At 42.6% G+C, this 24749-nt stretch overlaps 1 protein-coding gene across 3 annotated transcripts in view; it reads right to left on the reverse strand.

Annotated features, from left to right (window-relative positions):
* The window catches only part of PPM1H (protein phosphatase, Mg2+/Mn2+ dependent 1H), a 259467-nt gene extending 236975 nt beyond the window's left edge, over nt 1-22492 (reverse strand). The window contains exon 1 of one of the 3 annotated variants that reach the window (XM_027071352.2): nt 21769-22492. In XM_027071352.2, coding sequence (XP_026927153.1) covers nt 21769-22013 — 245 coding nt within the window. In that variant the 5' untranslated portion in view covers nt 22014-22492. The remainder of the gene's footprint in view (nt 1-21768) is intronic. The other 2 variants (XM_027071351.2, XM_027071354.2) reach the window with 2 other exon arrangements.
* Between the last annotated feature and the right edge of the window lie 2257 nt (nt 22493-24749).

Here is a 24749-nt window from a genome sequence, read left to right on the forward strand (position 1 = left end):
TTCACCTCAGTGTACTAAAAGCTCTAGGGTTGCTTCGGTAGCTCAGTCGGTTAAACGTCCGACTCATAATTTTGGCTCGGTCCGTGGGTTCGCGCCCCACGGCCGGCTCTGTGCTGATAGTGCAGAGCCTGCTTGAGATTCTCTTTCTGCCCCTCCCCTGCTTGCTCTCTTTCTCAAAATCAACACTTTAGAGCTCTAAGAAATCCTACAAAGAAACCCATTTAACTCTAACCCAGCGTGGTTGCAGCTGTTTTTCCTCTGTAGCCTGGAACACACTTCTCCACTGCAGCTGCTACCAAGAACCACCACGCAGTAGGTCAGGACCGGCTAGGACATACCGCCAGAATAAACATTCTCCGAATCTTAGTGGCTTCATACGAAAAATGTTGATCAACGCAGACACAAACAACTCTACAGGCTACCCACCCCCTTTGCCCCAACAGGGACTCTACTGATGGAGGCCCCACCAACCTGTGGCTGGACCATCTGAGACACACAGCCTCCTCCTTATTGTACAAGAGGAAGACAAAGCCGGAAGGTTTTCCAGTGACCGTGAAATGCTTCGGCCTGGAAGTGACACTTCACTTGTGCTCACAAAACACTGGCCAGACCCGGCTGTATGGGCTCACCCAAATGAAAAGGGGGCAGAAAAGTATAAGCCTCCCGCATGGCCAGACAAGCCAGCAAGAGAAGCATGAGCGCTCCACTCCGGGTCTCCACCACATGCCTCCTCATTCCCCGTCAGTCCCCACAACCTCCCAGTTTTACGTCTAGAAGCCCCCAGCTCTCCCCTCTTTCATCTCAACATCACACCTCATCTTCACCTGTTTCTCTCCCACACCTGCCAATTATTTTTCCCAAATATAACTTTCATGTCATTCCTAACACCTACTAAAAAAAAAAAAAATCCCTGAGGCACCTGGGTGGCTTAGTTAGTTAAGCATCCAACTTCAGCTCAGGCCATGATCTTGCAGTCTGTGAGTTCGAGCCCCGCGTCAGGCTCTGTGCAGACAGCTCAGAGCCTGGGGCATACTTTGGATACTGGGTCTCCCTCTCTGTGTGCCCTCTCCCACTCGTGCTGTCTCCCTCTCGAAAACAAACATTAAGAAAATAATAAAAATAAAACTCCCTGTGACTGCTCACTGCTGCTTCTTAAAGTTCCTGATCGTGACATAAAAGGGCCTTCACAATCCTCATCGTCATCTACCTTTTCAGCCCTGTCCCTCTCAGCACTTTTGTTGTTGATTTTTTTAATCTGATGCTAAGGGGAAAAAAAAAAGTTCGACACCCTCTGGAATAAGTTTTACTTTGATTTTGATTGCCATGAATCAGAAATCCCAGGATGAAAGAAAAACTGGCTTAGGGTTTTGGTGGCCCTTTAGGTCTTGTCAAAGGCAGGCTAGATCAGCAGGTCTGCAGCCCTGTGCCTTCGGGCAGGACCTCCAGGAGCTCTCCTTCCTTGGTGACACAATCACAAGGTGATACTGGCACAGACCGCACCGAGCTTCTGCAGAACATATCCAGCCCAGCCTACCAGCAAATGAGACAATATATGCCTCCCCATTCTATTCTTTCCTGTAGCACAAGTTGTAGTCCATAGTGAATTCACCTTAGACCTCCATTCATTCCACCAGGTCTTACGTGAGAAGCAATGCCCCTCTCGTTTTCCCTCTACTCCCCAAACACAAAATGCAGAGCATCCCCAGAGTAGCCCGGCAGGATTCCCAGATGCAAAAGCATCATTCAGACAGCTTCCTTTCACAATAAAGGAAAGCCCAAATCTCACAGGGAGGTTCCAGAGGCCATGCTTGGCAGGCCTAAAGACTATCAAAATTTTTTCAGTACCCACTCCTTCCGTAAGAAGGGAGCACGATTATTTGTCTAGTGTCAGGTGGTCCGGGCTCCAGGTGAGGGATTTCTCTGAGGAGACTCTACAAACGAATACCTACCAATAGTCATAAAAAATTACCTGAATTCCCAGAAATGGTCACTTCCACACCACCCTGTATTTAATCACACTGTTGTCTCTCTAGTTAATACACCTCCTCCACCAGCACTCCAAGTTCCCACTCGTGTCAACTTTGCTAATCCCCTTCCCATTCTCTCAACCCGCACTCCGACTTGCTGGGCTCCACTGCATTTCATCACCTCCTTTATCACAGCAGATCACTGTACTATAGTTACACACATAATACCTTCCCTGCTTACCTATGAAATTCTTGAACACAGGAATGCATTTTTAAAATTTTTTCTTTAATGTTTATTTTTGAGAGAGAGAGAGAGACAGAGCATGAGCAGGGGAGGGGCAGAGAAGAGAGAGACACAGAATCTGAAGCAGGTTCCAGGCTCCGAGCTGTCAGCACAGAGGCGGATGCAGGGACACAGGGAGCTTCAACTCACAATCTGTGAGATCATGACCTGAGTCGAAGTCGGACGCTTAACCGACTGAGCCACCCAGAGACCCCCCAGAAGGCATTTTCCAATGCCTTGAAAAGCTTATCTTCAGTGGGAATTTAATAACTGTTATCTGACTGAAAACCGAAATTAACTTCAAGTTTTTTACCAAGTTAGCTCAAATCATCTGCTTTACTTGCCCCCAGCATGACTTATTAAAAATGGACACCATTGAAGAGAGTTTCTTTAATAAATATAATTTTAACAATCAAGCTGTTTGACTAACATAACATAACGCTTCTGGCGTCTGTCCTCTAACATACTTCAAAAAGCTCGAACGCCACATGCTATGAAATAGAGATGACTTGCCCTTCAATTTCTCAGTACCTAACCAGCCATATTTGTGGAAGAACTAGCTTCCTTTAAAACTGTACAATTAACTCTATAAGTGAGGTAAATCACTGCTTTGAGATAAGCATAAACATACCTCAGGAAAGGCTATGTGATTTAAGTTCAAAGGCTGAGAGCATGTGTTCTTTGGTGAGAAAAACATTAATGGAGCTGGTTTTGAATAGTTCCTATTTATGAGAAGAACCCTAGTAGGAATGGAAGCTCAAGCAGTTCTGGTATGAATAAAGATGGGAAAAGTGAAATAAATCTATCCTACAAGGGTAGCAAAAAGAACTTTAGGGAGGAAGCCAAGGTAGGCAGAATCCCAACCACTCATCCTGAAAACCTTCAAGCTACGGAAGCTGGCCAGCTGCTGGTTAATGTTCGAAATGCACATGCCACTAGTTATCCTCCACTTTAGAAACACATGGCCTAGGAAAGTTCAACTCAGAAAGAACCAACACTGATTAACAGAACTATTCCCAACATGGAGAAAACAGGTGCTTGCAGTGACCGATTTCAAGTAGCAAGCTTCCCAGGGCTTTTAAAATATAATTTGGCTTCCATGAGTTTTCAAAACCCAACCTTCAAGCAAGACCTTGTGTCCTTTACTCTTAGGCCAGAGATGCTGAGCAGAATAGAGCGGTACCGTAGCTATGGGGCCACACAGAAGTACAAGGTATTGATTAAAGTTACATCAAGTATAGCTGCTTTCCACAGCAATTTAACTGCCAAAGCAAAGGACATTAGCTCTGCACCAAGCAACAGCACAATTCTGAGAACTTCGGAGATGTCCTCAGGTCACCCACCCTCAGGCTGACAGACTAAATTCAAAATTGGTTCTGATCTTCATTCCTTTTTTTTTTTTTTCCTGGAAGGATCCAGAGATTTCAACCAATTTCACATTAAAAAAAACAAAAACAGCAGCGCCTGGGTGGCTCAGTCTGTTAAGCGACTGACTTCACCTCAGGTCATGACTGACTTCAGCTCACATCATGATCCTGTCGTTCACAAGTTCAAGCCCCATGTTGGGCTCTGTGCTGACAGCTCAGAGCCTGGAGCCTGCTTTGGATTCTGTATGTGTGTGTGCCTCTCTCTCTGCCCCTCCCTCGCTCATGCTCTTTTTCTCTCTCAAAATAATAAACATTAAAAAAAAACTTTAAAAACAAAAAACACCTTTTTATAGACACTACTCAGGCATCCACATACTTTACAAATTATAGTTTGGCTATAACTGAATCATGCCTCAGAAAAGGACTGAGCGGAAGCAATGGGAACCAATTATAATGGAATCCTCACCGCCTTAATTTTACCTGCTTCACTGATAAAATTTTGAAACATTTCTCCTTCCAAACACTTCAAATCACAACTTTTCTGGACAGATACAGTAACTGCATCATCACTCTTAAAAGAATTCAAGGGGAAAAAACCCAAAAACTCTAGTCCCTTTTAATCCATGTAGGCTGTCAATTTTTTTTTTAATGTTTATTTTTGAGAGCGCACAAGAGTGTGTGCATGTGGAGAAGGGGCAGACACAGGGAGGGAGACACAGAATCCAAGCAGGCTCCAGGCCCCGAGCTGTCAGCACAGGGCCTGACACGGGGCTGGAACCCACGAACCAGGAGATCATGACCTGAGCGTAAGTTACAGGCTTAACTGACTGAGCCACCTGATGCCCCTTAAGGTTTTTTGGGTTTTTTTCTTTTTTCCCTAGAAACAATGTTACAACCTGTGCTTAGCATTCATTCCTTCAGTGCCCCATAGGCTGGAGAGGGCAGGCAACTTCCCCAGAAGAGAGGCTGACTTGCCACTATATGTATCATTCTTGGTTTATCCCTCTCTTGGATCTAGAAGTTTGTATCATGAAGTCAAATGTAATTAAATTTTCAATTCACTTCCACCTTTTGCTAAAATGCAAATTCAGCCAACAGATCCCTCAAGGACTTAAGATAAATTAGCAAATAAGGCAAATGGTAAAGCTTTACTTTTTGTGAACTGTACACAAGTATCTTACATCAAAGTCAGCTGAAACGAACTAATCAGCACACAACTTCCATTATGCTACTACTTATACTTACTCTCTCAGCACCTTGGAGCCAGAGGCAAAGACCTAACTTTATAAATAAGCCAAATGAATGCTAAAACAGTGAACCAGCTTGCTGAAGCCACAGGCTGGTTAGAAGAGCCAAGACGACCTCAAGCTGTCTCTTCAAAGGACTAATCTCCTCCCAGAACACCCTACTCCTCTTCGCACCACGCATAGATTTTCATCTTTTTATGAATTTATCTTCCTAACACGAGTGTAAGCCATTTAAGGTTAAAACCTCTGCATCTTTCACTCCTTTGCCCTTGTGACGTGTATGGCAAATGCGTGGTAACGATATCAAAAACCAAAAACACAAACAAAAGTCCAGTACCATGCTACTACTAAATAATCCCTTTCAAGGCACCTGGGTGGCTCAGATCGGTTGAGCGTCCAACTTTGGCTCAGGTCATGATTTCGTGGTTCATGGGTTCGAGCCCCACATCCGGTTCTGTGCTGATAGCTCACAGCCTTGAACCTGCTTCAGATTCTGTGTCTCCCTTTCTCTCTGCTCCTCCCCCATTCCCGCTCTCCCTCTTGCTCTCTCAAAAATAAACATTAAAAATTTTTTTTTTTTTTTATAAATCCCAGCCCTTGGGTGGCTCAGTCAGCTTAGCATCCACTTCTTGATTTTGGCTCAGGTCATGATCTCACACTTTGTGAGATCAAGGCCTGCATCAGGCTCTGTGTTGACAGCGCTGAGGCTGCTTGGAATTCATTCTCTCCCTCTCTCTGTTCCTCCCTCGCGCTCTTGTGCCTGTGCACGCTCGCTCGCTCCCTCCCTCTCAAAATAAATAAACTTAAAAAAAAAAAAGATAAAAAGTTATGCTGACTATACCCCCCACCAGCCCTTCTCGAGTATGGCTGGAGTCTCCCGGACTCTTTCAAGAGATACATGAGGTTAAAACAATTTTCATCATACGCTATGGTGTTTCCCCTTCTCTCATTGAGTCCAAGTGCTGTTGACCCATGAGCGTGATGATACAACAGATTCAATGCATAAGCTGTTAAGAATCCAACTGTCTTCTATTAAGCCAGTTACTAGAGAGATTTTCAAGTGAATAGGGAAACCACTCCTCTTATTAAGCTGGTTGTCTTGCAAAATAGGGTTATTTTTCATTAAAAATGAACTGAAATTATATTTTTAAATTTTCCCAGTTGTAACTTCCAGTAAATATCATTTTTATATATAGCTGACAAAAAACAAGAAGCTCTTTAGGATCAGCCTAAGAACCAGTACCAACATAGGAATAGAAATTAATGAAGTTAAAATTTAATGCAGAATAACTAGTTCAAATTGACATGTACATGACTTTAAATAAGAAGTTACTGGCTTGGAGTTAGAGATGGAAATGGGCCAATTGCGTGACTTCGAGTTTCTGATTCAAAAGCAAACTGCAAATTTTAGCATAAATTATCCAATCCAGAGATAAAATAGATTAGACTGTGCCTAACTCAATAAGGCCTTAGCTTGTGCACAGAGAAAGGATTCATGAGCAGTCACCTTATGAATATACCAAAAATACTACAAAGTAAAGAAAGTAAAGTAGAGGAAAAAAAGCTGAGCAGATGGGGTCAGAGAAAGCAATGATAATGTTCAGAAACTTCAATGGATTTCTGAACTCAGCATCCAGACAGATAGACTTACCATTACAGGCCACTGAGTCAGAAAGCTAGGTATGTTTTTCCCTGGTTTCCGCATAGAGAAGTCCAGATGCAGAGAATACCATGAATACCTCCAACAAACATTGGAGCAGATAGATAAATGAAATGTACAAGTGCTGTATTAACTGTTGTGTTCCCAGAAGTTGGGCACATATTTTGAAATTAGCCTATAGAACAACAGTGATTTTCCTTTCATTTGAAATTAGAGGAACTATAGATTATGTCCACTACTTCTGGTCCATGTGATATTGGAGTATTCATGTATAGGAATCTATATTAAGCACTGGAGAAATTAAAATACACAGGACAATGCCCACACTCCCTCAAGATTATCCATTAAAAGTTAAAACAACTAAGTAAAATCAAGAGCTGTCACTGATTATCTCTTAAAGGCATGACAGCCAATGAGTGTTTTTAGCTCTGAAGACAGAATCATTCACAGGAGGGTCTTATGCTAGTCCTAAAGGGTCATTTTTCCAAACCTCAATCCTAAATACAAAAAAAGCAGCAATAATGTTTCTTAAATCAGTAAGCCTGGCTTACCAAAACACTACTTTGGTAAAGCAGTTTAATATAGAGTACACAACTAACATTTCTCAAATACAATTTTCAATCAAAACATTTGTCTTTTCAAACTATTCAATAATGTCACTAGAAATACTGGAAAAGTCCATTTTGCACCTTTTCCCCAGAAAAATGTCACCTTTCAAATTATGGCTTAACAAAAATTTACCTAGGGGCACCTGGGTGGCTCAGTTGGCTAAGCACCCAACTCTTGATCTCAGCTCAGGTCTTGATCTCAAGGTTGTGAGTTCAAGCCCCACACTGGGCTCCACATATCATCATAGATACAGATATAGATAAAAGGATATTCATCTCAGGGTTCTTAATAGTAAAAAAAAAAAAAAGTTACTACCAAGAAAAAAAGAATGTTAAAACCATAAATGGGATATAATGCAGCTATTATAAATGACAGAGTATGATATTTACTTACATGGACACTTTACTTGCAGTGAAAGAACTACTAATCCATATGTAGAATTATCCCATTTTATAAATGCAAATATGTAGAGACATATACAAATTCTCAACTGAAGTTAATTATGAGTAATAAGATTTATGGATAATTTTTATATTCTTCATAGTACTTAGGGGAATTTGGAAGTGATACAATGAATGCATATCCAGTCTGCAAGGAGAAAAAAACAGATTTTAAAAAATTAACTCTGTGTTCCTGACTCATCAAGGCCTTTCTCCATCTTGACGGGTTAATAGATAGCTAAAGATGTTTTTAAATTCTTCTCACTCGTAGTTAGTGGATAGAAATTTTTTTGCAAGATAAATTTTTGCCCAAGGGTCAAAACTCTGCTAGAAAAAAAGGATAATATTCTCAGCATGAGTTTAATTAAGCTTGCAGCTGACAAATATCAGGCCTCTCCAGCAACTTGCGGCACTCTGCGAGCCAAGGAAACCATTAAAACGTAGTTTTCAACAAGGAAAAGGACATCAGAAACTTGGAAATGACGTGCTCAAGGAAGGTGTTACACATCTGAATCCTAAAGAAAACACCATCTGCGAACTCAGGGCTGGTGCAGACGCCAAGCCTGGTGGGAGAGCTTCAGCTTGTGGTCCAGGCTCCTGAGGGATCTGGGAAAGTAGCAAGAAGAAACCTCAACTGTTCTAAGTACTGAAGTACAGAAGAAGCAAATGGAGGATAGTGGACAGTAAGGACTAACACATTAACCGAAACAACGGTTAATCCTTTGCTTTAGGGCGAAACGCTACCAGTTCAACGTGATCATCATCACACTCCCCCTTCCTGCTGATGAAAAGATATGATGTGGCTAGTTAAAATCTTTCACAAAGGGATACAGCCAAGAAAAATACATAAATAAAAGGGTATATGACAGTGAGGAGGCTGGGAACCAGAACTGGATGCAATTCAGGGCTCCACCGAAGCCCAGGGACACCCCGTGGTGCCTCTCAGGGGGGGGCAAAGCATCAGGCAGGGCTTCAGGTGGCGTGCCTGGCGGGAGAGGGCCAGGTGGCCTCTGTCGGCACTGACCGCATAAGCTGGAACATGGGGACAGGAGGAGAGGCAGGGCTTCAACTATGGGCCCATGTAATTCCCATCTGACACCTGGATATTTTAAAAATTAAGTACCAGCTGCTGCGGTCCGAGTTGCCAACTCTTTTCTCCGCATTTGCTGCTGCGCCGCATCACCGGCCCAGCTCTGGACACCTGGTTCTAACAACAGGGTAGCATGGCCCCATTAGTAATGGTCACAGGGAAGGCCGCCAAGATGCTGCGTAATCTGGCTCTTTGGCTCTACTCTAAACCCTACTCTACAGGGTGAACGCCATCCTAAAAGGCTGACAGAACGGCTCTCTGCTTTTCCCAAGCATGCATTTTAGAGTTCGTCCTCGTAGGCTATTTATTTACAACAAAATATCGTTGTTATTTCCTCTTTTCTATTAAAAAAAAAATCCTCTTAATAGTTCTTTCTACAGCAATATCAGTTTGGTTCCCTCCCACCCCTCACATCCTCTTATGTGCTCTTCATATTCACTGTACCTTAAAATGTGCTTCCTACTAAACATTTTCACCAGCTGTGTGTTCTAAACATAATTTGTCAACGTTCGAAAGGGCACAGAATGGCTACTAGTACACCACAGACCACTTAAATACAGGAATTCAATAATCCACAACATTTTTATTTAAAAAAAAAGATCAATATAGTCACTGGAGATCTTTTTCTTCCTATACTTAAATGAAAAAGGTCATATGGTAAAGAGGCATCTTTTTTTGATAGCTTAAATGTTTATTCGTCAACCTGCTGAAAGGACAGTAGAGCACACGAACCACTTTGGACCTCTCAGCTTGGCAAGCAGTTGATCTCTCTGTCCACCCCGCAGCCCTGTGATGATTAATGGCACTACCCCTACCCGCAAGGCTCCATTAGGCCTGACTCAGGCAAGTCACAGACGCATGAGCGCCACAAGACAGCCCTTGCAAGAGCCCACGGGGCCAAGGACCAGCAAACAAATGCCACACTGGTGCTCCAGCCTTGCCCCCAAAGTCCAGTAACTGAAAAAAGTCCCACTGAAACTTGATTCTGGGAGCGCCTGGGTGTCTCAGTCGGTTGAGCAGCTGAGCAGCCAACTTCGACTCAGGTCATGATCTCACAGTTCTTGAGTTTGAGCCCCCCTGTTGGGCTCTGTGCTGACAGCGCAGAGCCTGGAGCCTGCTTTGGATTCTGCGTCTCCCTCTCTCTCTGCCCCTCCTTCCCTCCCTTCCCCCGCCCCTCCTAAAAATAAACATTAAAAAAATTAAAATTTGATTCTGCTTTGTAAATAACTTAGGTAATAGGACCCCCAAAGTAAATTTTAAGAGGGCATCCCTTATAAAACCTGACTTATGATTTGTGTCCCATCATCCCAAATTCCTAAGTATATTACCCACTTCTAAGTAGCTATTGATAGTGCAACATAGGATTAACTTTAGAAAAATACCACCAGATAAAATGTACAGGCTGCTTTTAAGATTTATAGGATTTGCAAAAAATTAAAGTATGAAAAAAGGCACTTTGTAGTTAAGATGGTAATTTGGCAAGACCTGGACTGTTGTTCTCAGGACATGCACATATACTAAGAAAGTCTACTATACTCAATAGAACTATTTTTTAAAGCTTTGAAAAGCATCCTTTTGTGTAAAACTTGATGTGCTAACATGCAATTTAAAGCCACCTGGTGATTAAGCCTTATTAATTTCCTTTGAGTAATAAAATGTATTCTTTACTCTGTTCTCTGACATTTTGTTTATAAGACTAAGATGTCTTTTTATTAATGAGTAACTTCACACAGTGAATGATCAGGTTCAGTGATTCCATGATGGTCGTCAGAATCGTGGGACTGTAGGAGATGCTAAAGTAACTTGGATTCTCTCAGAGCCTTGTTTTCCTCTTCTATTAAACATGGAGAACAGATGCTTACATTTAAGTCTACATGGCAGGACCTTAATAGGCATCAAGAGCTATACAGATGTTAACTGGTGGCATCATTATTCTCGCTAATAAGGAAGCACAAAGTCCGCACAGAAAATACGGGTAGGTAAGCACTTAGTTTTCTATAAACAGCTGTAAACATAAATCAGAAACAGTATAACCAAAAAAAAAAAAAAAAAAAAACCAAAAAACACTATTGATTCACATTCCAGAAAACCCAACTGATGGAACCATCCCAGAAAAAAAGAGTAATTAGGCAGGTACTAAGCCTCCTAGCAGACATCTATCTCAGAAATAAGGAAAACAGCACAACGGTGTGTTTATCATCAGCACTTTTCAAGCAATACCTTCTGAAATCTTAACAAAACAGACTACTCCTCACCGTATTCCCCTGACTGGCCACCAGCTGACAACAGCAACAATTTCAGTTTTAAGCAAATTTCCTACTGATTTAATTAAACAGGAGCACAGCAAAGAAATAGGTCATCTATTTCTCATTTTCAGCTGGACCCCATCTGAAGTTCTCAGTTATGTGAATGCTAAGGTATGGCAAGCATACGGACTGAGGGATCATTTGTAGTATGCCAAGGGTATAAAAATTAAATCTAGGTTGGCTCCCCGTGCATGGGTGAGGACCCAATTGTTTGGTGGTTTTCTCGAGAATGTCATAGGTACTCAATCCAAATTTTTAATTTACTGTAGAAAATACCTTAATAGCATGAAATCAAAGCCACTGGACTAAAGGAAACATACACTTAAAAATAATAATAGACTGATGGCTAGGCAAATGAATAAGCAAATACAGCAAAATGTGCACTGTAGAATCCGGATGGTGGCCTTATCGGTGCTAAGTGCGTAATGGTTTCAACTTTGTGCATGTTTGAAAATTTTCATAATCAAGTGCTGGGGAAAAATAATTCAAAACTGTAATCACAATAAAGATGAGAGTAGGCCCCCCTGGAAAGACCTCAGCCTGGAAAAGATACTGGTTCTTAGCTGAACCCCAGAAACTCTCAAGGTTTAAAAGTGGAAAATGCCTTAGGAGTCCTCTAGGGCAGGTAAAATATGTGGTCTTATAGGTCTGTGAAAAATTAGGAAAATAGCAATTATCATAGCATTTTCAAAAAAACAAAAAAACTATTTTTTTGCTGAGATTATTTGCCTCTGCTCTTCTATTTTTATATATTTATTTTGAAAGAGTGAGAGAGAAAGAGCAGAGGAGATGGTGAAGGCGGGTGGGGGGGGGGGGGAGAAAACCTCAAGCAGGCTCCACTCTCAGCATGGAGCCCTACATAGGGGCTCAATCCCACAATCCTAGAATCATGACCTGAGCCAAAATCAAGAGCGGGATGCTCAACCGACTAAGCCACCCAGGTGCCCCAACTCTTCTGGTTTTTAAATATCCTTTATTACATGAAACGTTGGTAATGGCAGATAATAGATTTGGTTCTTTAGGTTCCCACTTAGCAGTCAAATCTGATCACTTTTCATATATGATCAATCTCCTCTCCTACCTTGATGTGTAAGCCCTTGACCTGCCTTCACAAGAATCTCCCCTACCCATGAGGTCTCTTCCCAGTAATTTTCCACCCACTAACATCCTCATGCTGCTCATTGGCTATTAATTCCCAGCTCTCTTTGCTGTATTTGGAGTTGAATCTGATCTCTTTTCCTCTATTAAAATGCCCCTGGGGCATCTGGGTGGCTCAGTTGGTTGAGCGTCTGACTTCGGCTCAGGTTATGATCTTCAAACCCCGCGTTGGGCTCTGTGCTGACAGCTTGGAGCCTGAAGCCTGCTTCGGATTCAGTGTCTCCCTCTCTCTCTGCCCCTCCCCCACTCATGCTCTGTCTCTCTCTGTCTCAGAAATAAACATGAAAAAAAAATAAAAAAATAAAGTGCCCCTATTGCAACAGTCTTGAAAAACATATTCCTTACCATTTTAACAAGAGTTACAATAATTTTTTTTTAAGTCATATCTTTATATAGATATATATAAAGGTCTTGGGACCTCCAGGTACAGAGAACTTGACAACTAATCACAATGTTTGCTGGAAAGAACAGTTTACTTCCTTAGTAGGCCTTAAAGACACCATGATTTCAAATGCTGAGATTTGAAATTTCCCAGAAGCATTAAGACATTAAAAATAAAACAAATGACCTCCCGGCACCCACCTTCTCCAATGCTGGCCTCTTACCACCTGATTAGTCCATGATTTCACTTTAATTTCAAAGAATGACACTAAAGGGGAAAAGACTATGACATAAAAATTTTCATGAGAACAATGACTATGTCTTATATTATGGGCCCAGAATAGGACCCATACCTGACACCTGACACACAGTAGGAATGCCACTCTTTCCCTGAGAGAATGGAAGATGAATAGTGTTTATTTCCTGAAAGAGGATGGCATAAATTCAAAGGGGGTGGGGGGATCAATCCTCTGTTCAAATTTAGACAAATCAGAACAAAGCATAAAGACAACTCCAACAACAACCAAAACATCTACAATTAAAAGACATCTTCCTTTAAAAAATAATTCGTCCTTCTTTCTCAATCTTCCAAATAACAGAAGAGGGAACACTTCCAAATACATTTTACAAAGCCAACATTACCTCGATACTGAAACCAGACAAGGACACCACAAGAAAAGACAATTAGAGGCCAATATTCCTCCTGAACATAGATGCAAAGCTCAACAATATATTAGCCAACTGAATTCAACAACACATTAAAAGGATCACACACCATGATCAAGTGGGATTTATTCCAGGGATCCAAGGATGGTTCAATACACACAAATCGATTGATATAATACACAGTAACAAAATGAAGGATAAAAATCACATGATTATCTCAACAGGTGGAGAAAAAGCATTTGACAATAGTCAGTATCCATTTCTGATAAAAGCTCTCAACAAAATTGGTATAGAGGTAATGTATCTCAATGTAATAAAGGTCATCTATGACAAGCCCACAGCTATCATCATACTCACTACTCACTGGTGCTAAGCTGAAAGTTCTTCCTTTAAGATCCAGAACAAGGCAAGGATGTCTACTCTCACCACTTTTTTTTTTTTTAGTTTATTTATTTATTTTGAGAGAGCAGAGTGAGTAGGAGAAGGGAAGAAAGAGAGGGAGAGACAGAATCCCAAGCAGGCTCCACACTGTCAGCAAAGAGCCCAATGTGGGGCTCAAACTCACAAACCATGAGATCATAACCTGAACCAAAACCAAGAGTCAGAGGTTTAACTGACTGAGCCACCCAGGTGTCCCTCACCACTTTTATTCAACACAGTACTAGAAGTCCTAGCTAGAACAATTAGGCAGAAAGAAAGAAAAAAAAAAAAAAAGCAAAGAAAGAGCATCCCCATCAGAAAGGGAGACATAAAGACTGACACTATTTGCAAATGACATGATATAAATAGAAAACCCTAAAGACCACCAAAAACCTGTTGGGATAAACACATGCAGTCAAGTTACAAGATACAAAATCAATATGCAAAAATCAGTTGTATTTCTATACACTAATAATGAACTATCAGAATGAGAACTTAAGAAAACAATTCCACTTACAACTACACACCAAAGAATAAAATACCTGGAAGTAAATTTAACCAAAGAAGTGACAGAACTGTCACTAAAAACTATCAGACACTGATGAAAGAAAGTGAAGAAAATACAAATGGCAGACACTCCATGCTCATGGATTAGAAAAAACACTGTTGAAATGTCCAGACTACCCAAAGCAATCTACAGATTCAATGCAGTCCCTCTATCAAAATTCCAAAGACATTTTTCACACAACTGGAACCATCCTAAAATATGTATGGAGCCACAAAAGACCCCAAATGGCCCAACACATCTTGAGAAAGAAGAACAAAACTGGAGGCATCACGCTTCCTGATTTCAAACTATATTATAAGGCCACAGCAATTAAAATAGCACGGTATTGGCATAAAAACAGACACATAGGTAAATAGAGCAGAGAACCCCGAAATAAACCCATACATACATAGATGGCCAATTTATGACAGAGGAGCCAAGAATACATGATGGGGGGAAGTCAGTCTCTTCAATGAGTGGTGTGGGGGGAAACTGGACAGCCACATGCAAAAGAAAGAAACTGGACCACTATCGTACAGCAGACACAAGCGTTAACTCAAGATGGATTAAAGACTTGAATGCTAGCTGAAACCATAAAACTCCTAGAAGAAAACATAGGTGGTAAGCTCCTCAACCTGGATCTTGGCAACAATTTTTTGGTGTGACACCAAAAGCAAAGGCAACAGAAGCAAAATTAAACAAGTGAGACTATTCAAACTAAAAAGCTTCTGCACAGCAAGGGAAACCATCAACAAAATGAAAAGGGACCTTACTGAATGGAGGAAAATATGTGCTAGCCATATATCTGATAAGGGGTTAGTATCCAAAATACAGAAAAAACTCATCCAACTCAATAGCAAAAAAAAAAATTTTAATTTAAATTTAAAAAAATCTCATTTTTTTTTAATGGGCAGAGAATCTGAATGGATTTTTTTTTCCAAAGAAGACATACAGATAGCCAACATGAAAACGTACCCAACATCACTAACCCTCAGGGATATGCAAACTAAAACCACAATGAGATATCAGCTTATACCAGTTAGAATGGCTATGATCAAAAGAACAAGAAATAACAAGCGCTGGTTAGAATGTGGGGAAAAAAGGGAACCCTTGTGCACTGTTGGTGGGAATGTAAATTGGTGCACTATGGGAAACAGTATGGAAGTTTCCTCAGAAAATTAAAAATCTAATTACCATATGATCCAGCAATTCCACTTCTAGGTATTTATCCCAAGGAAATGAAAACACTAACTCAAAAAAATACCTACATCTTCATGTTCATTGTGGCATTATTTACAATAGTCAAGACACGGAAAAAAACCTAATTGCCCATTGATAGATGAATGGATAAAGAAAATGCGGGTGTGTATCTACATATCATATATATTTTATACATATATATTTCATATATAGATATATACACCCAATGGAGTATTTTTGGCCATACCAAAGGAAATCCTGCCATTTGTGAGAACATAGGTGGACCTTGAGGCATTATGCTAAGTGAAACAAGTCCGAGACAAATACTATATTACCTCACTTATGTGTGTAAATCTTAAAAAAAAAAAAAAAAAAAATTCATAGATACAGAGAATAGATTGGTGAACGGTTGGGAAGGGTGTACAAAAATGGGTTAAGGTGGTCAAAAGGTAATGCACAGGGTGATGACTACAGTTAATAATACTGTCTTGTACATTTGAAGTTGCTAAGAGCAAATCTTAAAAGTTCTCATCACACACAAGAATTGTAACTATGTGTGGCGATGGGTGTTAACTAGATTTATGGTGATTTCACAATATATACAGATGTGGAATCATTAGGCTACACATCTGAAATTAATGTCAATTATATCTCAATAAAAATTTGTCCTCAATAATATATTTTTAGAAAACAATTCTAGGATGCAGTCAGTTTTATCAGCTGCTACTACCATAACCATAGTTAGGAAGCACTGTGTGGTGGGAAAATATCAGAGATGTCTACCTAACTGAAGCTGAAACACAGAATAAACACAACCCCTCAGAACGGTTAAATCCTCTGCCAAAAGCATCACTAGTCTTTGAAGGAAACTGATCCAGGTTCCTAAGGGACAGCCCAGAAGCTCCATCCCAGAGGAGAAGACTTCATTGTGTTCAATCTGAAAAATGGAGGAGAGCTTAACCACCTGCTTTAAAATAGGAAATGAATACCTTCTGCAGGTTACCAGAAAGGCAGGTGACATGTTTTAGGCCACCCTGAACTTTTAATTCATCTGCAAGTAAGTGCTATGGAGAGTTTTGTTAAATGAGACACCTTCCTCCACAATCCATTCCTTTTTATCTTTATAGAAGAAGAAGTAGAGAACCTCAAGATTCTTCTGCCGCAAAAGTTAAACAGGAAGTTCCCAGGCAGGAGCTCTGCTAAGAGGTGTAAGAGGGGTGGCTGTGCTAGAGGAGGTCAGAAGAAAAAATAAAGGCCAGGGGATTTCTGAGCTTTGGATCAAGAGAGAAATAGTGGTTTCTCTGTCATCACAACCTCACAGACAACCAACGTGATTCACTGGTGATTGTTAATTAGTACCAATAGCTGGGGAGGCAGAACAGCCTACAGATTCCAAAACAAATCTAAATGCGTGTGGGCTATTTGCTGGATTTAAACAAGGCTATTTCATCACAATTTTGAACACTATGAGACACAAAGAACTTAAAATAGTTTTTTTTTGTACCCATGCCTGGGTCACTTTTATAAGAAAGATACTAGGGGGAAAAACAACAACAACAACAACAACGAGGGGCGCCTGGATGGCTCAGTAGGTTAAGCGTCCGACTTTGGCTCAGGTCATGATCTCACAGTTTGTGGGTTCGAGCCCCACATCGGGCTCTGTGCTGACAGCTCAGAGCCTGGAGCCTGTTTCAGATTCTCTGTCTTCCTCTCCCTCCACCCCTCTCCCGTTCATGCTCTGTATCTCAAAAATAAACACAAATAAATAAAGAGAATTGTATAGTTGTAGCTATACCCCAAGTAAAATGCTGCTGTAATTACCAATTTCTGTACAAGCAAAAATTTATCCCTGACAAAAACATGAATGTGATGCTTTCATATACAGACTACAACACGTTCTCTGGTGTTTTCTGCTGCGGTAGTTTCGGGCATGAACTCCATATCCACTTGTATCTCTAAGTCCAGCTGACCACTGATGACAGTAAGGTTGGACAAGCTGGGAAGAAGTCAAAATGGGCTCCTAATCCATTAAAAACCGAATCAACTTCCACGTCCCTGAAACACAGGAACCACTTGGGTGGGATTTAAAGTTTTAGAGAGAGGGATGCCTGGGGGGCTCAGAGCGGCCAATTTCAGCTCAGGCCATGATCTCTCAGTTCATGAGTTCAAGCCCCACACACCCTCTGTCCTCCTTTCTCTGTGCCCCTCCCCTGCTGGCCTGCTCTCTCTCTCAAAAAAAATAAGCCTAACTTTAAAAAAACAAAAAAGTTTAAAGTCATGGAGAGAGAAGGGAAGTAGCTGCCCTGTGGGGGTCCCTGGGTCAAACTGTTGTTTCCCATGGGCTCTCTCTGAGCAGATCTAACAGTCTAACTCCATAATTTCAAAGCCAAACTAAAAAAGAAAACTTTTTAATCCATTTTTTTTTTAAAAGATGTGAGCTCTGTGGATGTTATTTTTAACTGTAACACCTTACAGAGTCTTACAACCTAGCATATAGCCCTTAATCAAGTGGCTAAAATCTTCAGCCACAATAGAAAGCTTTTTGAGGAGCCAGGAAATTCCATTCAGCACAACGCCAATAAATACTGAATTAATAAGTGAGGGTCTTCAGTTTCTGGATCCTCAAGTCTTACAGGGATTTCTTAAGCTAATTCTCTAGGCCTATAACCTACAGAGAATCTCTGCTTGAAAAGGATTAACAAAAAATAGAACAAATAGTGGCAAAAAATAGAACATTTATCCTTAATTTTTCTATCGTCTAAAAGGTCAGCCCTAGAGTTCAACTGTCCTCTAACTGCTCAAACACCGAGATGCCAATTCTTCCTCCCCAGGAAGGCATTGAAAGTAACTCACTTTCTGGAAGGGTAAGCAAATCCCTTCTGATTCAGACCTTGATTCATAGCATCCCCCTGGTCCCTATTGTGTGAGCAATCTCTACCAATTCTCTCTCTCTTAGGTACCTTCTAGAACAAAGGGAATTCCTCCTTCCATGAAATACTATAGTAAAGGGCAGTGTTACTGGTAGCAGCGTCTGATCATAGCCCTACAGATCTTTCTCTCCCCTTCTCTATTTCAGACATTTTGATCATTCAGGATGTGTATTTTCAGGAAGAGTAAGTACAGTTCAAGGTTTGAGGAAGTGGTACAGTACATCTGACATCTGGCAAAGGGAGGGGACAAGATAACAGTGCTTAATCCTGGGTATAGATAAATGCACCATAGTTTAATACCTTGTAAGAAGGCAGTTTGGTATTGTGGGCTGTGGAACCATGCTTGGGTTCAAATACAGGCTCTGTTAAGGTGGTAGGACTCTGGGAAAGTTGCTTAATCATTCATTGCCTCTGTGCCTTATTTTATATATACTATATATATAATATATACATTCTGTTACATATATATTGCTTATATATGTAGATATATATATTGCTTAATCATTCATTGCCTGTGTCTTATTTTATATATATATATATATATATATATTCTGTTACATATATATTCTGTCATATATATATATTCTGTTTTATAGAAAATGCAAATGCTACTGCCTACTTTATAGGGTTGTTGCGAGAATCAAATGATATGATACAAAGCTGCAAACAGTGAAAGTACTAAACAGTAAGCACCTATTGTTAGCTATTATTAGTACTATGTATATACTTTAAAAGAATGAGGCAATTCTGTATGTATTGACTTGGAATAAAGTCCATGACATAGCGTTTTCTGAAAATGCTACAGAATAACATACTCAGCAGGAGTCTATTGCGGGAAGAAAAAAGAAACACATGATGCATATTTATAAGTGCATTCAAAGAAGTCTAGAAAGGCACACACACCAAACACTAAACAGTTACTAACCCTAAAGGGAGTGGGGGGGGGGGGGGACCTACATTTGTAAAGGTATAGGTCTTTGCTTGAATTCACAAGTATGTACTAGTTTCACAACTAATATTTTTCATATTTTAATCCACTCTTTCTTAATGTTTAGTTATTTATTTTTGAGAGAGAGAGCACACACGTGAGACTATGTGTGGGGAGGGAGAGAGAGAATCCCAAGCAGGCCCCACGCTGTCAGCACAGATCCCAGTATGGGGCTCCAACTCACCAACTGTGAGATAGTGACAGGAGTTGAAATCAAAAGTCCAAGCCACTTAACCCAGTGAGCGTTTAATAAGTAGTTTTTAGGAGTGCCCGGGGAGCTCAGTCGGTTAAGCGTCCGACTTGGGCTCAGGTCATGATCTCACGGTTGGTGAGTTTGAGCCCCACGTCTGGCTCTGTGCCTGGAGCCTGCTTTGGATTCTGTGTCTCCCTCTCTGTTCCTTCCCTGCTCACTCGTGCTCTCTCTCAAAAACAAAGATTCAAAAAAATTTTTTTATTTTAAAAAATAACTGATTTTTAAAATTAAAGATTTTTACAGGGGTCCTTCTAACCTTCAAACTGAACATCCCTCACATCTGGGTCTAGGAAAAGGCAAACTTCTTAGAGATAAGGAAATGGAGACCTAGCTAGGAGGAGGTGTAGCCCCTCCCATCCATCCCTGCTACAACTCTCATTTCAGAGTCTCTTATATTCTTTACACTCCTGAGCATATCACGTGCCTGCCATAGGAACCAAACATTCTGAAACTGGTTTTTATTCCCCTTTCCTTTTCTTCCCGTTTGAGGTCCTCCTTTTATCGTGCCCAGAGAGCTTCCACATGGGTTATAACATCTTCCTTCCTACTTCTCATGACTTTCTCACTATCTCCTTGTCATTCTGCCCCTCAGACACATGCTCTCACCCTGTAAATCCCACTGGAGCGACAACTGGCTGGGTTGTTCAGGTTTTTTGGCAAGCACAAGTCCCCCACCTGACACAATTGTAGGACACAGTATGCCTCCGAGCTGTTTTGCCTTGCAGTGCGTCTAAATGGGCTTTAAACATTTTTTTTTTTAATTTCACTCAAGAAAAGGTGTTTGGTATGTATGGACAGGCATTTCTTCCTTACACAGGTGTTTATCTTTGCTTTGGATTCTCCTATAAATTATAAGGCTATCTGGTACTCCCCCCCCCCCACACACACACAACATTCCCTAACCAGGCTTGTCCCTTATTATGTGTTAATGGTTATTGTTTTAGCACCCAACCTTCTCACTGCGTTTTGTCACCATCTTTTATATTCCAGTAGTCTCTCCCCATTTATTCACCTCTTCTATTAAAACCCACGGAGAAAAGGTCGTATGATGAAAAGGAAAGGAAAAAAAGAATTCGAGACTCTAAGCAGAGCGTCTTGCAAGCCCCGTCTCGCACCGGAACCCGGAGCGTCGGGAACCCTGCCTGCTCGCGGGTATCCGGGCCACCAGAACAGGGTCAGCATCGAAGCGCCCAGGCGTCGGGAGAGCCGATTGGTTCCCGGGTGAACCAATCAGCGAGCGATGCTGTTCGCGGAGAGGGGAGGGCCAAGATCATGGAGCAGATGGAGTTAAAGGAAAAGGGGCAGGTGTGCCCGGCACCGGGGTTTTGCGTGCACTTGTGCACCCACCGGGTCATTGTTAAGCCCTGATCTCTGGTCTTCTAAATGCCACCTTACCAATTTCCCAGTTTCATAAAGATGAGTAGGAGGAGAAACCTTACTTATCCTATCATTCATAAGATGGTCATTAATAGTCAATGGAGGAGTAGCTGGGGAGGCGGGGAGGCCATTAAAACCTCCCTCCTTTCCCAGTTCCACTCCAGGTCGTCAACCTAACTGAATCGGTTCTTGAAATAGTAAATCACTCAAACGCTCGCTTAATCGCCAAAGCTGATTACCAAAATGCTATCGTTAGACAACTGAAATAAGTTCCCACTCCCAGAGGACTGGGGGAAACAGTACTGGCACTTACCGAACGCGCAGAGGTTTACTACCCGCTAAAGGAGAAGCGAGCAAGCTCCTAGACTTAAGTCAGAGAAACTGAGACCTTCTCATATGTGTAACCTTGCACACGAACTGCCCCCCACCCACCCACTCACGCGCAGCGACAGCTCCTCCTGACTCTTCCCCACAAACTTCATGCGGTGGCGCAAAGCTTTCAGGGAGGGTGGGCGCAGATACCAGCTTTCCCTGCTGTGTTTCAAACTTCAGCAAAGCTGTTCTACGCACTTTCTTCCAAGTGTCACAGCCCCCGGAATCACAGACCCGTGCAACCTTAGCTTTCCCACGGTCCAGCGCTGCCACCCACCATCCACCACCCATACCCGGGCTGGAGACGCTGCGTCCTTGGGGTTGGGGGAAGGGGGAGTAGGAAAAGAGAGGAATGGCCAGTGTAAGTAAAGAGGTCCCCGCCGAGGCCTGGACGCCGGCAGCCCCTGGAGGGCCCTGAGGCCGAGGAAGGAGGAGAGAGGAGGGCTGGAACCGTGCGGGGAAGGGCCGCGAGGAGAGCAGGGGCGCCGCCGGTGTCGCTACACTCACTCTGCGTAGCCAGTGGCCCAGGGCAGCCGCCGGGTCTCCTTGAGGATGAGGATGGGGCGGGCGATGTGGTCGGCGCTGCACTCCACCTCGTCCTGAGACAGCCCCAGGAACTCCGGCCGCCCGTAGGGGAAGCGCAGGGGCAGGTCCGAGCCTCCACAGCCGCCGCCGCTGTGCTCGGAGCCTGAGCTGCCAGCCATGATGCCGCCCATGAAATTGGCCACGGCAGATTTCACTCGGGTGAGCATATTACTCCGGCGCCCGGCAGCAGCGGTGCGAGCAGGAGGCGGCGGCGGGGGCCGGACGAAGCGCAGCACGGGGCATGCAGGCTGCGGCAGGCGCCGGGCGCACGGGCAGCCGGGCCGCTGGGGCGCGCCGCGCGGCTCCCGGAGCCTAGTGCTGCAGGGGGCCGGGCCCCGGCCTCCCGCGCTCCGTGCAGCCGCCGCCGCCGCCTCCCCCCGCTACACTTCCGCAACGGAGCGGCATGGAGCGGGCCGGCCGGGCCCGGGGAGACGCCGCGCGCTCCGGGAGCGACTGGGCGACCGCCGCGGCAGCAGGTTCCTTCCCCGCCCTCTGCGCCCGACTCCTGCGTGAGCGGAACTGAGCCCACCCGGCGAGCCGGCAGAGCCGGCGCGGCTGCTGCTACGGTTACCGCCGCCGTCCAGTCATGTGATAATCAGGCTGCAAGGGCTCGAGCAACTGCCGTGGCCGTGGCCTCGGCCCCTCCCCTGCCGGCCCGAGCGAGGCTCGCACCGGGATCGTGACCTCCTGGGGGAGGGGGGAGCCGGGCTGGGTCGGTACCTGGCGGAGGGGATGGGGGCGCTGTGAGCTGAAAGCAGTATACAGGTGTTAGGGGAGGTCACGTGGAGCCGGGCCGAGCCAGTAGAGGAATCCCCTAGCTGAGGAATGCTTGCCTGCGCCTCCGGGAATGGAAACTTCGGGAGCTGGAGGTTTGGGAAGGGGAGACAGGTGGAATCTCGGTGGGCCGGCCCCATGGTGGGCCGGCAGTGGAAATGAGGAGCACCTGGTGTGAAAGACTTTTCAGAGCTTTAACACAACAAAACTCACAAGTGTTGCATAAGAATCATTAAAAGTTTTTCCCTAGGCATTTCTAGAATCACTTTTATTCCTCATTAGCACCACGCACAACATTATCTACCGGGCAAACCCGGTTTCGAACCCAGAATAAGCTTAACGGCAGGAATACAAAAGAGCTCTCAGAAATCAGAAGCAAGCCCTGTTTTACCTAGTACTTAACTGTTTAATAAACTTATACAAGTACTTTCCTCCAACATAGGAACAAAGTGTATTTTCAAAGCTGGCCCTGTTTAATATTGAGACACTTAATGTAAACTATTTTCTTAAACAGAAAAATGTCTGAAAAACCAACTGATGAATGTGTTTCATCAGGGGTAACATTTGTTAAATATTGGCTTAAAAAAATTTTTTTTTGCAAGAAAGCTGTATCCTGTTCATGTTTACTTATTCTGTATCCTGTTCCCATGTTTACCTACCATTTAATTTGCCAAGATTCTGTGTTACTTGTGGAGTTACTTACTGAACAGCTCAGTAAGTTCAGGAGGGAATACAGGCCCTCATTCTTCTCAGCAGTAGGAAGCTGGGAGAGCAGCCCAGGTGTTGGTGGGAAGGTAATTCTCTGAAGAGGAACTGGAATTTTTGCTCTTAGGTGAGGCCTGGGTAAACCTCACTGATCTCTTTCTTTCCTTTTCTTTTCTTTTTTGTACTTATAGTATATATGTATATATTTTTTAATGTTTATTTTTGAGAGAGACAGAGAAAGACAGAGTATGAGCAGGGGAGGAGCAGAGTGAGAGGGAAACACAGAATCCGAAGCAGGCTCCAGGGCCAGATGTGGGGCTCGAACCCACAAACCATGAGATCATGACCTGGGCAGAAGTCCGATGCTTAACTGACTGAGCCACCCAGACACCCCTGTATCTATAATATTTTTAAAGGCATTTTTGCCTTTGGCTTTTTCATAACCAGGAATTCCAGTTTACAGCATCCCAAGTAATTATGTAAAAAACAAAAAAACGAGAGAACCAACATGCAAATGTTCGGTGAAATACCATTTCTGTCAATGAGTTTTTATTACTTTTCACAGAACAGAAAAATAATTTTATCTTGAGCCCCTTTCTCTAATTTTAAATTTGGGGGCAGGATTCTAAATAAGGCAAAATCTAAATGAACAACAAACCGTTGTTCAACCGTTGCTTTGCTAAACTATGAACTCCTTCCAATTGGAAAATCTATGTAGTGGCTAAACATCTAACCAACCACATGCACTGGCATCCACTGAGTCCCCATAAACGCAGAATCCCTTTCTCAAGCTTTCATTGTAGAACAATTACCCTTTACCAATGTCCTTTGGATACTTCAGTAACTAGCCTCTATCAAGATCAATTTACTGTGTTCTGACCTTCTTTCGCTTATAGCAAGGCATTAGTATTTACTAAATATAGGATTTAAAATTTTTCCTGTCTAATTTATTTTCAATTTAAAGTAGTACCTGATCATAGTCAATAAATAAATAAAACCCAGGGCACCTGGGTGGCTCAGTTGGTTAAGCATCAACTTCGGCTCAGGTCATGATATCACAGTTGGTGAGTTCAAGCCCTGCATCCAGCTCTGTGCTGATAGCTCAGAGCCTGGAGCCTGCTTTGGATTCTGTGTCTCCCTCTCTCTCAGACCTTTCCCTGCTCATGCTGTCTCTCAAAAAGAAATAAAACATTTAAAAAATAATTTAAAATTTTTTGAACAATTTGTAAAATGATTAATAAATAAATAAATGAAATACAATTGAATAGAACTGTAAATGAAAAAGTAAAAGACTCCAAAAATTTCCCCAGGGGATCACTACTGTTAATATTTTCTCTAGGCTTCCAAAATTTTTCTCAAATAGGATATTTGGTATCATTGAATTTGGTAATATTAGCCAGATTTGTGAACCCCAGTTTTATAAC

The sequence above is a fragment of the Acinonyx jubatus genome, chromosome B4 (genome assembly GCF_027475565.1).
Source record: "Acinonyx jubatus isolate Ajub_Pintada_27869175 chromosome B4, VMU_Ajub_asm_v1.0, whole genome shotgun sequence".
In the NCBI taxonomy this organism is placed as follows: domain Eukaryota; kingdom Metazoa; phylum Chordata; class Mammalia; order Carnivora; family Felidae; genus Acinonyx; species Acinonyx jubatus.